The sequence below is a fragment of the Poromitra crassiceps genome (assembly GCF_964638095.1).
Source record: "Poromitra crassiceps genome assembly, chromosome: 18".
In the NCBI taxonomy this organism is placed as follows: domain Eukaryota; kingdom Metazoa; phylum Chordata; class Actinopteri; order Beryciformes; family Melamphaidae; genus Poromitra; species Poromitra crassiceps.
Window position 1 is genome coordinate 28,604,113 of NC_139636.1, and position 15,564 is coordinate 28,619,676.

The 15,564-nt window shown below is 45.7% G+C and overlaps 1 protein-coding gene across 1 annotated transcript in view; it reads right to left on the reverse strand.

The window, feature by feature from the left end:
• LOC310793065 (cadherin EGF LAG seven-pass G-type receptor 1-like) overlaps positions 1-15,564 on the reverse strand; it is a gene marked incomplete at both ends in the record, with an annotated part of 81,118 nt that overhangs the window by 31,554 nt on the left and 34,000 nt on the right. Inside the window, 5 exons of the mRNA XM_083654812.1 lie at positions 763-888; positions 2,237-2,400; positions 3,952-4,109; positions 9,178-9,266; positions 13,438-13,553. Of these exons, the coding sequence (XP_083510938.1) occupies positions 763-888; positions 2,237-2,400; positions 3,952-4,109; positions 9,178-9,266; positions 13,438-13,553 (653 nt within the window). The remainder of the gene's footprint in view (positions 1-762; positions 889-2,236; positions 2,401-3,951; positions 4,110-9,177; positions 9,267-13,437; positions 13,554-15,564) is intronic.

Consider the following 15,564-nt stretch of genomic DNA (forward strand, 5'->3'; position numbering starts at 1 on the left):
GCATTGTGTGTAATGTATCACCCCACTAGTTGCGTCAGGCAAATAAGGAGGTCCGTGATTGGTCAATTCATGTCTGTCACACTTTTTTTTTATTAGGGGCGGTCCTTAACCACTTTTCAAGAGTTGTGCCCCAGGCGTAGATATATCTACGGCTGGCTACTGCGAGACTAGAGAGTGGCCGTCACAGCTGTCAATCACTCCTTTTTTATATCATAACATAATGATTTAAAAACAAACTTATCAGATAAATGAGCACTTGGACATAGATCGGCGTGATAAGAACTTCCTATACTGCAGCCAGCCACAAGGGTTTTGGCTTCACTTTTGAGGAGCTGTGATGACGTCCATCTTTTTTCCTCATCTTCAACCACACAGATACAAGGTCTCATGGTCAGTTTGTGACATGGGACTTTCCTCTTTTTTGTCCCTTTAATATCTACAGAACAGACAGGCTATGAAGGAGGTGAGGGTTCAACGCCTCAGAGACCACACATTTATTCCTTCCTTCACTGTGGAATGTAGGAATCCGGTAGGAATGTGACGGCTTATTAACAGGACGTGACTTTCACTGTCTGCTTCCTCTCTCTCACTCTCTCTCTCTCTCTATCACTATCACACACACGCATGCACGCACGCACGCACACACACACACACACACACACACGCACACACACACACACACACACACACACACACACACACACACACACACACACACACACACACACACACACACACACAAAACACACACACAGCCCTCACCTTGCTCACAGTTGCGGCCTCCGAAGCCCAGTGGACAGTCACAGCTGTAGGAGCCCCACCTGTTGACGCACACTCCTCCGTTCTGACAGACCACACTGCTGCAGAAGTCCTCCTTTGCCGGACAGCCTGGCCACAAACAGACAGTCAAACAGAAAAACAGACAGACAGACAGACAGACAGTCAGACAACCAGACAGTCAGTCAGACAGACAGACAGACAGACAGACAGACAGACAGACAGTCAGTAAAACAGTCTGTAAAACAGTGAGACAAACTCAAACTGCAGCGGAAGGCACAAAACAGCACCATGCTTCATTCAGCATCATTTCTATTCTGTTTTAAAAGATGATTTAGATAGACAGAAACTGACGCAACCCAGTGACAACATACGGTACAGTACGTGTTTAGTACATGTTTGAACTGATATTAGCTCTGCATGTCGATTCTAATTTTTTTGCCTTTGCTTTTATACCTCCACCAAGCAGGTTGTTTTCGGTGCCGTTTGCCTGTCAGCAGGATTAAAGGCGGTGTAAACGGCCGACATTAGCTCCATGGCTAACGACGTTATAGTATGTAGCCGCATTTCCTTGCTTTAATATCAACAACCGGCAACAACAGATTTCAAAACTGGCGGCGGCATTGAAACCAGCGTGACTCGTAATGGTTAACGTAACATTCTTTCAGACAATCAGTGGCAGTTTGAGCCCTTTGTAGCAGCAAACTGTAGCCTACGTAGTACGTAGTACGTAGTAGCCTAGCCTAGTGCAGTATGGCTTCATAAACTAGCCGACCTTGTCGTCAGCGAGCTCCACCAATCACAGACTGATTAGTCAGCAAGCTCCACCAATCAGAGAATATTGAATATTACACTTCAGGATTGTGAATAATTTATTTTTTTAAACAAAAAAGGATGATACAGATGTGTGGCTTCACAACTAGCTAGCTCATGGTAAGGTTACATTATGGCTAATAATCAAAATCTCGATGCAGAATATGAATGGGATTTTTTCTTCTGTAACCGAAGTGTCACGTGACTGTTGAGTAGGGGTGTCACGATACACTCAGTTCACGATATTGGGTTCACGATAACGATACGATACGATATTTTAACAATATTTTTTTGCGATCGATTTGTAAGTTGATGGGGCATCCACCACGCTAATTTGAGTCATTTCACCATTTTCATCCTCCGTGTCTGTAACGTCCCTCGTCTGTTCAAACAAAGCAATGAAAAAGCATGCAATCAGGTGCAGATCAGTGCCACCATGTTCAGCTTCTTTTTCTTGCGATATGAGATTTCATCTCAACGATACATATTGTCACGTTTTGATATCACGATATAACGTGGGACGATATATTGTGACATCCCTACTGTTGAGCAGAGTAGAGTAGAGTAGAGTAGAGTAGAGTAGTCGCCACTGGGGCAATTCATTCAATTTGAGCTCTGTTCTGTCTGATATCAGGCAAGAGCGTACCTGCTGCGGTGCCGTTGTTGGCGATGAAGGCGGCCATGTCCACGGGCCGGCTGTCCACGCTCAGCTCCTTCATGCAGCCCACAAAGTCCCGGCTCTTCACCGGGAAATCCTCAGGCAGGTTGGGAACACCGCCCAGCAGCAGCGGTCCCGTCAGGTCCAACGATCTGCAACACGCAGTTTCACTTTTGATCATTTCACCATTTAGTATAGAGAGTGAGTTCAAGGTGTGGGTCGGGGGTGTTTGGACGGGACACATTAATGGAGTCAAACACACAGCGGCTGTAAGGGATTGAACCTACGACTTCCTCAACTTTCCAGTTCAACCTGCATGTTGAGCAATGTTATTTGTCACTTTTTGTCCCCCACCAAAGCCCCCCCCCCTTTGGTCAGCCCCCCCCTATCAGTCTCTGTCCGTCCGTCACCCTGTAATGTTGACTTTGTGCCACTAGGGGGCAGCATTGACAATGAATGGGGACTCGGTGGTAAAGCAGATCATACAGTGAAGGGTGACCCAAGGGTGGAACTACTGGTGGGGGACATGTTTGCTATTGGCTTGTTGTTTATAATGTCTTTTTATAGAGGGAATACTTTTTTGTAACTGCTCTGATGACACAATTGTATGTTCTTGGAAAGCCCCACCTTCCTCCATCACCCTGGGTGACGCCACAGTGTTGATTGGCTTCCTAGGCTCAACAATCAGGCGGAAACTGAAATGGGAGCTGAACATCAGAGCTCTCACCAAGAAGGCACAACAGAGGATGTACTTTCTTCGGAGGCTGAAGAAGTTCAAGGTGCCAAAGGCAGCATTGGAACTTTTCTACACCTCCACCATCCATCTTCACCTCCCCCATCACTGTCTGGTATGCTGCCCGCAAGGACATTTCCAGACTGCAGCGCCTCATCCGCCGTGCTAAGGTACAACCTGCCATCCCTTTCATTTCTCGATTCCTAGTCTTTCTTAGGGCCTGTGTCCACCTAGCGTCACGATTGTGACATCCTCAGTGATGTCCCTTAAGCAATTGTGATGTCATCAGTGATGTCACTTGAGCAATTGTGATGTCATCGATGCACGATGGCGCCTAGGTGGGTGGGTGGTGTCTGTCTGTCTGTCTGTCTGTCTGTCTGTCTGTCAGTCACGATTTTGGGAGCCCGCGAGGCGGGCGATATCCATAACTGCAGCCATGGCGCATCATCTCCAGAATCTCCACCCTAGGAATCTCCTAGTCATTTATCATTTGAGATTGCTTTGCTGTTTTGCTCCATGTTGATGTGATCGTTGCGCTGCATACTTGCATACAAGTCAAATTCCTCATTTGCAATCTAATTACTCACCATGCCTATTAAAATGAATCTTGAATCTTAAACCTAATAAACAAAGGAAAAAAAGAACAAAAGAAACAAACTTGACCCTGCTGTGTGCTGACCAAACAGGTCGTTACTGTACACACAGTGAGACTCACATCAGTAAACAGTCCTGTGATCTGCTAAATAAGTATATTATGTAAATAAGAAATGAGGTCAGATATGTCAGATTTGCATAACAATAGAGACAGACTCCTGAGTTGGGGGGACAGAGACACTACGCACACACGCGCGCACGCACAGAGACAGATACACGCAGGCACACGCAGACACACACATACACACACACACACACACACACACACACACACACACACACACACACACACACACACACACACACACACACTCACTTCTTCTGTCCCGTCTGGGTGCCCTGCGCCGCACACGAATAGTTCCCGATCTGGTCGCCAAAGCGAATCGCCATGGCAACGTCACAGTCGTCGACGGCGACCACCGCCACCTTCTCTCCGGAGGGGCCGTGGGGGACCCCGCGCCGGCCGAGGTTGGGCTGGAGAGAGAGAGACACAGACAGAGAGAGAGAGAGAGAGGAATGTCAGGAAAAACTAACGGGACCTACAAAACCTTCTGTTTGTGAACAAAGAATAAAAATTGACAGCAGAGTTCAGAGATTTGTTACTCATATTGTCATAATAACAAATAATATTGTTAAGAGTAAAACAGCGAGGAACATTAGTGATATTGAAAACATGAGAATTAAAATCAGACCAAAATGTCATTGTTATTTTAGACTGAAAGAATAAATGGATCGATATTATATATATTATATATATAAGTATCAACTTCCACATATCTGGAGACTATACAATTTACAGAGTAAATTTGATGTAAAATGTACGTAATATGTATATTGTTGAATACAGTTTTGTAGTGAAAAAAGAAGGGGAAGTGGAAGAGAGCACTGGGAGAGTGAAAGAAAAGTGAAAGACTATAAAATGTTCAATTTAAAATGTTCTAAAACATTGGCTTCCAGTTACATCTATACAGTCTCATGTGCTCAAACACTGGCAGAGTGAAAGAGAAGTGAGAGAAAGAAGCTGTCTTCCTTCGTATGCAATGTTCAAATTTAAGACCAGAAGAGAGATTATAGGATCAGAATTAATTACATCTCAGCAGTCTCAGTTTGCCCCCCCCCCCCCCCCCCCCCCCCCCCCCCCCCCCACACACACACACACACACACACACACACACACACACACACACACACACACACATACACACACACACACACACACAGCAAAGAAAATCATGGAATTTGTAATAATAATTCTGGGACTAGAGGGGGAGGAGCAGAGTAAGATCATTCTAAAACACCAAATTTACATTTCTTTATATTAAAATGTTCCATGAGAGATGAACAGCCTGGGCAGAGCGGGGTGTAGAAACTACTGCCCCCCCCCTGCCCCCACCCTGCGAGCATGCCCCCATTGTGTGGCTGCAGCTCTTCCATCTCTGTGAGACGTTTGATTGGGTGAAGAGACTCAAACTGAGCTGCGTTCAACTGGCATCTGATGAGATTATAATGTAGGAGCAGACAGGCTGCAGACAGGAGAGATGTCTCCGCCTCCACAGAAACCACAACAAACCAACAACTTTCTTAGCCTCAGTCAGTGCGATGTCTGTTTTGATCCTTTTTTTTTTTTACTCCGAGCAAAAGATAGAGAATCAGGTTCACTAAAATTAAAAGCAGTTCTTCCAAGTTCACATCTGACTCATGGAACATGAAGCAAAAACCGGTCAGTAGAGCCCATCTGAGTAACATAGTAATTCTGAAGGTAGTTTTCCAATAAGGGCTTTCCAAAAAAGCATTACAGAATTCTTTCCGTTTTTATATATTTTCACATATTCTCCTAAAGAAATTTTGTAGCATTTCTCACGGCAAAACACAATTTTATAGCATTTCTCACGGTAAAACACATTCTCAACCCACTCCTAGCTTTATTCTTGGAGTTGCATGGTACAGTTTCCCAGATAGGACATGGGTCAGTAGGAGCAGTCTGTCAGCAGTCTTGCTGTAATGCTTAGCTACAGGTGTGTAATGGATCCAGCCAGGTTGTGTGTCAGACGTCACAGCTGTCCTGTAAAGCAGCAGCAGTATCAGTGACCTGGCTCTCCACCTCGCCTCGGGACCTCAGCCTACATGCTCTCCTATTGTGCTGCGGCTCGTTCAGAGCGAAAGTGTCTGTCAGGCTCCTCTGAAGAGCCCAGAGGAGAGCGAGAGCACACAGCATTCCTCTGACGGTTGTTGTGTGGTGTCGACTTCTCCTTCCAACAAATGATGGAAGTGTGCTCGCCATGCTATAACAATGGTTGCTGAAGCTTACAGTAAGGTTATGCAGGGTAATAAGGGAGGGAATGAAACATCTCCTTAATGTTAATGCATCAGAGTCCAGAGTCCAGAAAGAAAAAAAGAGTCCAGTGTTTCTGATTAGATAACTGTGAAACTGGGGGAGTTTATAGGGCACAGATATACATGCGGATGGCTGGCCTGTGGTCGGGCCCCACGCTGCTGTATTGTCCCCAAAGAATAGAATAAACCAGCATGGGGAGGGGGGGGGGTCGCTGGGGGGAGGGGGGGGGGGGTCGCGGCTTGTTGAATGAGCCGAAAACTGAGGAGAGCGAGGAGAGCGTCAAAATGTAACTTCTCAACATTTGATTTACCAAAAAAAAAAAGATCCATTTGATTGATCTGAGTATATTTCTGACTCTTCTCTACACGAATAAAACTGTTAGCAGATTATTAAAGGTGCTGCCTGTAAGTATTTTCTTTTTGTTAAAATAAGTGTTAAATGGCTCTACATTCAGACAGCCATACATCAGACCGGCAATTACAAAAACACAAGCCTCTCCCCGTTGACTTCAACGTAAAATAGCACTACCAAAACAAATTGTAGAAAAATAACAGAATCAATCTCATTTATTACTGACTTCAAAACACCATGATGACATGACAATATACAACTCGTCACATATTTACATTACAGCCCCGAGCCAAGTAGCCTACAATGACGCTGGGCTCAGCACGAACAGCATTTAATGTCGGAAGACTAAATTAGCAACAGGCGGACACCGGAACTAGGTCACAGCCGGGACATGAGTCACATGATTTTAGATGGGTCAAAGTAATATTGAAGGATGAATTGTCGAGGGACCCACCAGAACTGATGGTGCCCACAGGTCAGGAACAGAGAGCCTGTGGTACCAGAACTGATGGTGCCCACAGGTCAGGAACAGAGAGCCTGTGGTACCAGAACTGATGGTGCCCACAGGTCCGGAACAGAGAGCCTGTGGTACCAGAACTGATGGTGCCCACAGGTCAGGAACAGAGAGCCTGTGGCACCAGAACTGATGGTGCCCACAGGTCAGGAACAGAGAGCCTGCAGGCACCAGAACTGATGGTGCCCGCAGGTCAGGAACAGAGAGCCTGTGGCACCAGAACTGATGGTGCCCACAGGTCAGGAGCAGAGAGCCTGTGGTACCAGAACTGATGGTGCCCACAGGTCAGGAACAGAGAGCCTGTGGCACCAGAACTGATGGTGCCCACAGGTCAGGAACAGAGAGCCTGTGGTATCAGAACTGATGGTGCCCACAGGTCAGGAACAGAGAGCCTGTGGCACCAGAACTGATGGTGCCCACAGGTCAGGAACAGAGAGCCTGTGGCACCAGAACTGATGGTGCCCACAGGTCAGGAACAGAGAGCCTGTGGCACCAGAACTGATGGTGCCCACAGGTCAGGAACAGAGAGCCTGTGGTACCAGAACTGATGGTGCCCACAGGTCTGGAACAGAGAGCTTGCGGCAGCAGAACTGATGGTGACCACAGGTCAGGAACAGAGAGCCTGTGGTACCAGAACTGATGGTGCCCACAGGTCTGGAACAGAGAGCCTGTGGCACCAGAACTGATGGTGCCCACAGGTCAGGAACAGAGAGCTTGCGGCAGCAGAACTGATGGTGACCACAGGTCTGGAACAGAGAGCTTGCGGCACCAGAATTGATGGTGACCACAGGTCTGGAACAGAGAGCTTGCGGCAGCAGAACTGATGGTGACCACAGGTCAGGAACAGAGAGCCTGTGGTACCAGAACTGATGGTGCCCACAGGTCTGGAACAGGGAGCCTGTGGCACCAGAACTGATGGTGCCCACAGGTCAGGAACAGAGAGCTTGCGGCAGCAGAACTGATGGTGACCACAGGTCTGGAACAGAGAGCTTGCGGCACCAGAATTGATGGTGACCACAGGTCTGGAACAGAGAGCCTGCGGCAGCAGAGCTGATGGTGACCACAGGTCTGGAACAGAGAGCCTGTGGCAGCAGAACTGATGGTGACCACAGGTCTGGAACAGAGAGCCTGCGGCAGCAGAACTGATGGTGACCACAGGTCTGGAACAGAGAGCCTGTGGTACTGAAGCTTTTAACCCCCATGCAAAGTACTGCTGCAGGGCTCGGAGAGCTTTAACTTGATCTGCGTCTGCTGAATCCATGTTATGTCAGATTGAACTGTTAGGCCGGGCTCAGGTGGATTCATTCGCAGACACATGACAGCCGTAAAAGGCTTGCAGGCAAGAGTCAACGTGGACTGGCCATGGATGATTCTACAATCTGACAGTGTGAAGCTGGCAGAGCTGATTCTTATAGCCCTCGAACATGACAACATTACCGTATGACATCATAAGTAAAATCACTAAACTTCAACAGTGACATGTCGGGTGTAAATATTAAATGATGAACTTATCATCAATTATGACATCATCACTGTTGACATTCTCTTCAATGATGACATCATTAAAACCTTCAACAGTGACATCATCACTGTGACGTCGTAACCTTCAACAGTGACATCATCAGTGAAATCATCAATGATGACATTTTCATCAGCGGTGACATCATCATCATCATCATCATTGACAACAGCGCTGACATCATCCACCATCATCGGTGACATCATCTAACAGTCGTCATCATTGGTGACATCATCTAACACAACCCCCGCCCCAGAAAACGATTGATGTTGACAGTGTGTGTGTGCGCGCCCGCATGTGTGTGTGTGTGTGTGTGTGTGTGTGTGTGTGTGTGTGTGTGTGTGAGGGGGGGTTGCTGTCCTATTTCAATGACATGTGTAATTACAGACAAGGGGATACAAAGAAAGACTCATCTTTGTGCAACACGTCCTTCAACTGTTCTAATTATCAGCAACTGATAGGTGTGTGTGTGTGTGTGTGTGTGTGTGTGTGTGTGTGTGTGTGTGTGGTATTGAACAAGGTATTGTTCAGTATCTGCTATTATTGGCAGTCGCTCAATATGGAGAAGGCGCTGCTTTTTGTACCCTTGAAATTGGATGCTGTCCCTTATCTTGTATTACAGTATAACTGTATGTCAATCTGCCTTTGTCATCACCCTGTGCGGTATTATATCTTCTTTGTATGCATTATTGTGGTCGCCAATTAGGCACTCTTGTATCTGACCAACTCCCAACATCTGATTGCATTACTAGTGTTTATGTCCTTTGTACTCTGTATCTATGTGGACATAAATAAATCATTTAAATGTGTGTGTGTCACACACCTTGTTGTAGTAGTGGAGCTGCACTGTGTGCCACTGGCCATCGCTGACTCCGCCCACCACCAGGGGCGACACAGTGGTTTTGGTTTCTCCTACAGGAAGAGGAGAGGAAGAGGAGAGGAAGAGGAGGAGGGAGAGAGGTTTATCCACAGCAGCTCACAGCAGCTTCAGTGCCTTGCTCATGGAGGCTGGTCACTTGTAGGAATCTAACGTGTGACCTTCAAGTAAATCTTGAACCTGCATTCACAGGAGCAGCTTGGTTGACGAGTCCCTCTGTTCTGACTAGAGGTCTGCACAGGGCCTTGCAATTGATGACGTTCAGGCCCGACACGAAACCAGAAATCAAAGCTTTCTATTTAAAAGTCATAGCCTTGTGGTCCGTGTATTTCTTAAATTCTTGGGTTATTCTATTTTCTTTTCAGAAACAGAAACAGAAATAAAAAAAAATCCATGTAAAAATCCACAAACGAAAAAGAAAAAGAAAAGGCATTTTCCATAACAGCAGATAGTCCAACATTCATATAGGACTTGATTTTCCCTTTAACATTTGGGATGGGGGTCGGTAGAAAATCAAGTAGTAAAACAATGAAAAAAGCTAATTTTCGGGAGAGAGAGAGAGAGAGAGAGTGGAGAGAGAGAGAGAGAGAGAGAGATTCTGTGTTTTTTAACTGCTCTTTGTCTCTTTCACACATGAGCTTGCAAAACAACAACAACAACATCTTGAGCAGGCAATGGCCGTTTTCACAGCAGACATTTTTGTCTAAGGCAGGGTAAACACAGGTGCAACCAAAACATTAATGGGGCCCCAGCACTGGAACACCTGAATGCATCGGAAGTTGGAAACCCTCATTAATGTTTTGGTTGCACCTGTATTTACCCTGCCTTTTAGACATAAAATGGCTGCTCTGAAAGAGACTAGTGCTGAACTTGACCTTCAGAAATCCATATGAGGAGATGATCTTTTCTGCAGTCCCTCTCCACAGGCAGGTCAGAGGTCAGGGTCTGGTAGGGATTCGGTGTCTTGCTCAAGGACACTTCAGCAGGGCGGGGGGGGGGGGGGGGGGGGGGTTTGAACCCCTCTGACCTCTGAGCTTTAATATGAGAGCCAGTCATCCAGGAAGGCCACAGGTTGGTTTTCAGTTAATGGTTATTTATATTAGCTCTCCCTTCAGAGCAGGAACTGTCTCCCTAACCAGTAGACTGTGACACTGCTACAGCAGCACACAGTCAGCGTGAACCTCACCAATCTGTGAGCTCATGTTTGATTTACTCTGGCAGAATGATGTGTCTGCTCCCCTTCCTGTTACATTTCCAACCCACCTGAAAGCGGTCAGGCCAATCACAACCGTTTATCTAGTATGGGGCGGGTTTGATACGATGACTGACAGAAGAGCGCCCTCAAAGAGTATTCCCCTTATGCACGCCTGCCCACTTGACCACTTCCTGTTCAAAACGCCGGCTGTTTTACCTGCTCAAACTAGTCTGACTCACCTGGTCAAACCTAGTTTGACTCACATTATGAGTCAGACTAGGTTTATGAGTCACAGGAAGTGTAAATACAATTGGAATTGTATTTACACTTCCTGTTAGTCTCTCAAGCCAGGACACCCATACGGCACTGTACATACGCACATACAGAGGTTCCTTGCTTTATAGTGAGTTATTTTTAACTGTGACTAATGAAACAGGAAAATATCTTTTAAGTTTACTTGAAAAAGACTTGTAGGTACAGAAGGGGACTGTGTATCATGTAATAGGCTTTAAAGTTATAATCCATAAGATTTCAGTTCTGTTCTCTTGGGTGACACCTATGGTGATGAGTGGTAATTGCAGGTGAGATACAAACTGCATAATGTGACTAGTGTGAATTAGTTAGTCACTAATGTGATTAGTTCGTTTGTTCGGCCATAAAGCCTTGATATGCTTCCGTGTCAAACCCCTCGCCGAATGCGCCGAGGGGTGCGCCACGGCCGGCGAGCCTGCGTGCAGCTCCTCGAAAATGTGACTCGACGCAGCTGACACGAACAGCGTGAGTATAATATTAATATAATATAGATGGGGAGAGAACAGGACAGGGTGAAAGCTATTACCAAATATATGCACTACATTCTCTCCTTGGGCTAACTTCTATCATTGAAATCCTAGTGAAATCACACAATTTACTCATTTTGCTGGGGACTTCCCCTGCGACCCCTCGTCAAGCTGACATTCGAGTGTATAGGACCAGCTGCCGCCGGCAAGGCTCCAAGTTGAGGCGATCGCAGAAGTATATTTCCAGCTATAGTAACCACCCGTAATGCTACAGTAACAGTAACAGTTACACAGTAACAGCTTGTTATCCTACTTCACACAAGAGTTGTCAGGAACCTACATTCACCTGCGGAGTGAGTCTATTGTGTTAGCTCTGCCCACCCTGTGTCACCACCACTGACCTAAATAATCACCGCAGACATCAAGTTCATAAGCGCTACAATACTGAAAATGCAAAGGCTTCCATCAATGGGCCAAAGACTCAATCACCATAATGTTAACTCACTAGCAGATAGATCGTGACTTAAAGGTCCCATTCCGTGCAAAAGCTGTTTTTACTTGTAAATGCATATATACTGCTGTCAGCCCTCCCTGTAATGAGTGGTCACACGCTCAGAACTGCCACAGTTGGATTTGTCCCTATCCAGCGTCCCCCTGCAGTCTCCTCCAAGCCACACCCCCAAACGCTTCGTTTGCCCAGAGGGGAATTGGGACGTCACTAGCTTCCTCCTGCATACTGCGCGGGTCTCTCTCACACAAGCTACCTGCACCATTTTGTCTATAGCCACAAAATTAACACTTCTAGCTGGAGCGACGCCAACTGTACGTGATCCAGCAACTGCAGAGGTGCATTCGGTAAGTCTAGGCATTTTGAGATGTCCTCTTTAGCGTAGTACCGTTAAGTTAACGATAACTCGCAACCTAGCGTGCTGGTCCACAGACGCTAATCTGATTGGCCGCTGGGAGCCTGGGGCGGGCTCTCCCTCAGCGGCCAATGGGAACTGTTAGTTCTGAATATATTATAGAAACAGGCCATTCTTGGGAAGCGACGAGATGAGGAAGTGAGAACTCCGTCACAACACACGGGGTTGCTATATTTTCGACAGATTAATCCAGAATCATGTTTTATGGACCAGAGACACACGTTTTTAAGAGGTTACAGCTGCACGAATTGGGACCTTTAACAGATATGTATTTAGATGAAAATCTTTGAGATGAGACCTTTAAGGCAGAGGTTCTCAAATGTTTTTCAGCCAAGGACCCCTTACAAGATAGAAAATATACCGGGGACCCCCTCATTCTGATTTGTGATTTTGGGCTAAGCTTAATTGTTTCCACGGTAACGTGCTTGACTTTTAATTTGATAGGTTTGTTATTAGAATGTAATCCATGAACTATTTTAGATTTAAAGCATAAACTATTTTCATTGAACTATGAAGATTTTGCACAATTTTTTTAATAATTTTTTTATTACATTACATTTACATTACGTCATTTAGCAGACGCTTTTGTTTTGTCCAAAGCGACTTACAATATCACAATTTGTCAACAGTACAGAAAACCACTATGCAACACAATCAATGACAGCCAATATATTTTTGATAGACTAGCACCATGTAGGAAGTAGTTTGAGAAGGAATAAGTAACATGTATCATTTTTTTTTAATAAAGTAAAAAAAAAAAAAAAAAAAAAAAAATTACATTTTTTTTTTTTTAACCTGAAAACTTTTCGCGGACCCCCTGGCAAAGTGCCACGGACCCCTGGGGGTCCGCGGACCCCCATTTGAGAACCACTGCTTTAAGGATATGATTTTTACTGATATTAAATTTAAACACAAACTGACTGTCGGCCTTACAATAATAATAGTGTAATCTGCGTTGTGTTGTCCCCCGCAGAATCGAACTCGGAACGTCCGGCATGGGAGGCTAAAACCCATGAGCTCTAGCATCTGTCGCTAGAGCATCTCTTGAGGTCTAAGAGAGTGAGGTTTGCTCACTGCACAGCATAGCCCACCGTTACATTAGTAATAATGTAAAATACAATAAGAGGAATAAAATTATCCTATCAACAAAACAATCAGCTGTAATAAAGAGAGGCTATTAACACCTATAGCTTGTTGATGCTGACAAAGAAGTGAGATTCCCAACAAACAAATCAACAATACTGCAGAAGTGATTGATACAGGAGTGATTGATGAGTGAAGGTGGAGGTGCAGAGAGTGAGCGTCTGACCTGCTGAGAAGGTGAGCTGGATCTGCCCCTCGATGATCTCGATGGCGATGAAGTCGTGTTTCTCGTTGAACCGACCGTTATACAGGAGCAGAGCGTTCCTCTGTCTGGTGGCAAACCTGGGAGAGAGAGAGAGAGAGAGGGAGAGAGAGAGAGAGGGAGACAGAGCGATACGAAGATTCAGCGTGACGTCATGACAACAAACACCTGACTTGCGGGGGACTCTGCGCAAATCCCCCCATGGCATACATGCAGCTGTTAGCCGTCAGCTAACGTTAGTTGTGTGGCAATAAAACACCACCGAACGACCAGTTTGATATAATAACGGTCATGTTCGAGTCATGCTCTTTCCATAAAGCCCACCAGCTTTGATATCTGTTGGCTAGTTGTTGATATTTATCACAATATTGTGGCTCTAAAATATCATTTTTAGCTGTGCGGTGACACTGTCATGGCGGCGACTCTCGTTCCACTCCTCTCTGCTGCGTGCACTCTACGCTCTGCGCGTAATCGTTTTCCCCCCAGTGACGCTGTTTGTTTACCAAAATGCTGACTGGCTGATCCCTCATATAGAGAGAGAGAGAGGGAGACAGAGAGAGAGAGAGAGAGAGAGCGAGAGAGAGAGAGAGAGAGAGAGAGAGAGAGAGAGAGGAGAGGATGATTGATCATTCCCGTATCCAAATATGGACATAGCTACGATGACGTCACCCATTGGTTTGGTCGCCATCTTGGTTGTTTGGAGCCAGAAGCAGCTAGCGCGAGAGGGCTTCCCACAGAGCTGTAGCGCCACCTGCTATTGGTCCGTGATTGGCGAGCTGCGTAATCAGGTGACCTGTCAATCACGCCCCAAAACATAGTCTGCTTTATCGTCTGTTTTACTCCAAATAGGACCATAAGTTACTAAATGAACATCACGCTGTATTGAAGAAGACTTGAAACTAGCAATTGAGACCATAAACTCACTAGGAAAGTGTTTACTGAGGTCATAAATGAAGTGAGAATTAGGGTGATTTTCCCATTGACTTCGATACAATCGGACTTCTTTTTGCAGTAAGTGGAGTCGCCCCCTGTTGGCCATTAGAAAGAATGCATGTCTTTGTCAATTTATTCCTAGTCTCTCCCCAGACTCAAATAACGTTGAATCGCTGCGCTCCGCATGCTAGCTCTGCAGCATGCAGTAACGTAGTGTACTGTATCAGCGTAAGAACTCTCATGGGTCTGCCGTTGAGACTAATTTATTTCATACATAAGCCTATTTAAGCCTACCCTATTTTTTTTTCTTTTTCGGTGGATATGAAATCTATCTTTACATTTTTTAGCTGTGCCAGTTTTAGTCCACGCCCCTTGCCTGGCATCATGGCGGCGAAAGTCAGGAGGAAAAGATCTCAGATCTCAGATAAGAGCATGTCTCTTGCACTGGAAGGTGATAAAATATGTCGAACATTTCCATATGTAAATGTTATGTACTGTTGTTGTGTTGTTGTTGTTGTGTCCAGTTGATTTTTTTCTGGTTAATGACACAAACATTGACTGACAGACATATTTTAATATTTTATAGTTGTCTTTTGTGGATGGTTGTTCATCTGTCCATTTTTTATCGTATGATGTTTTTATTACACAATACTTTTACTGACCTTTTTGAATCTCGCCCCCTGACAAATACCTCATATTGCAAAAAAACTCAAACTAACACTGGAACGAATAAAAACTGAACTAAAACTAAGCGTAAAAAATCAACCAAACTCAGTTTAAAACTAATTCAAACTAAACTGGAATTGAAAACAAAAAGTAATGAAAAATGCAAAACTATTAACCTTGGCACTGACAGGGAGAGAGAGAATGGAACAGGGAGGATGGAGGGAAATAACGGAGTGAGGAAGTCAGGAGGAAAAGGAATGTGGAAAACGAGACAGATAGAGGACTTGAACCCGCGTCAGTCCGGTCAGGTCAGACGGCACCTGGCCCAAGGGCAGCGCGGCAGGAAACCAGACCACTGCACAAAACACCTGTGGGTGGCGCGGCAGGAAACCAGACCACTGCACAAAACACCTGTGGGCGGCGCGGCAGGAAACCAGACCACTGCACAAAACACCTGTGGGCAGCGCGGCAGGAAACCAGACCACTGCACAA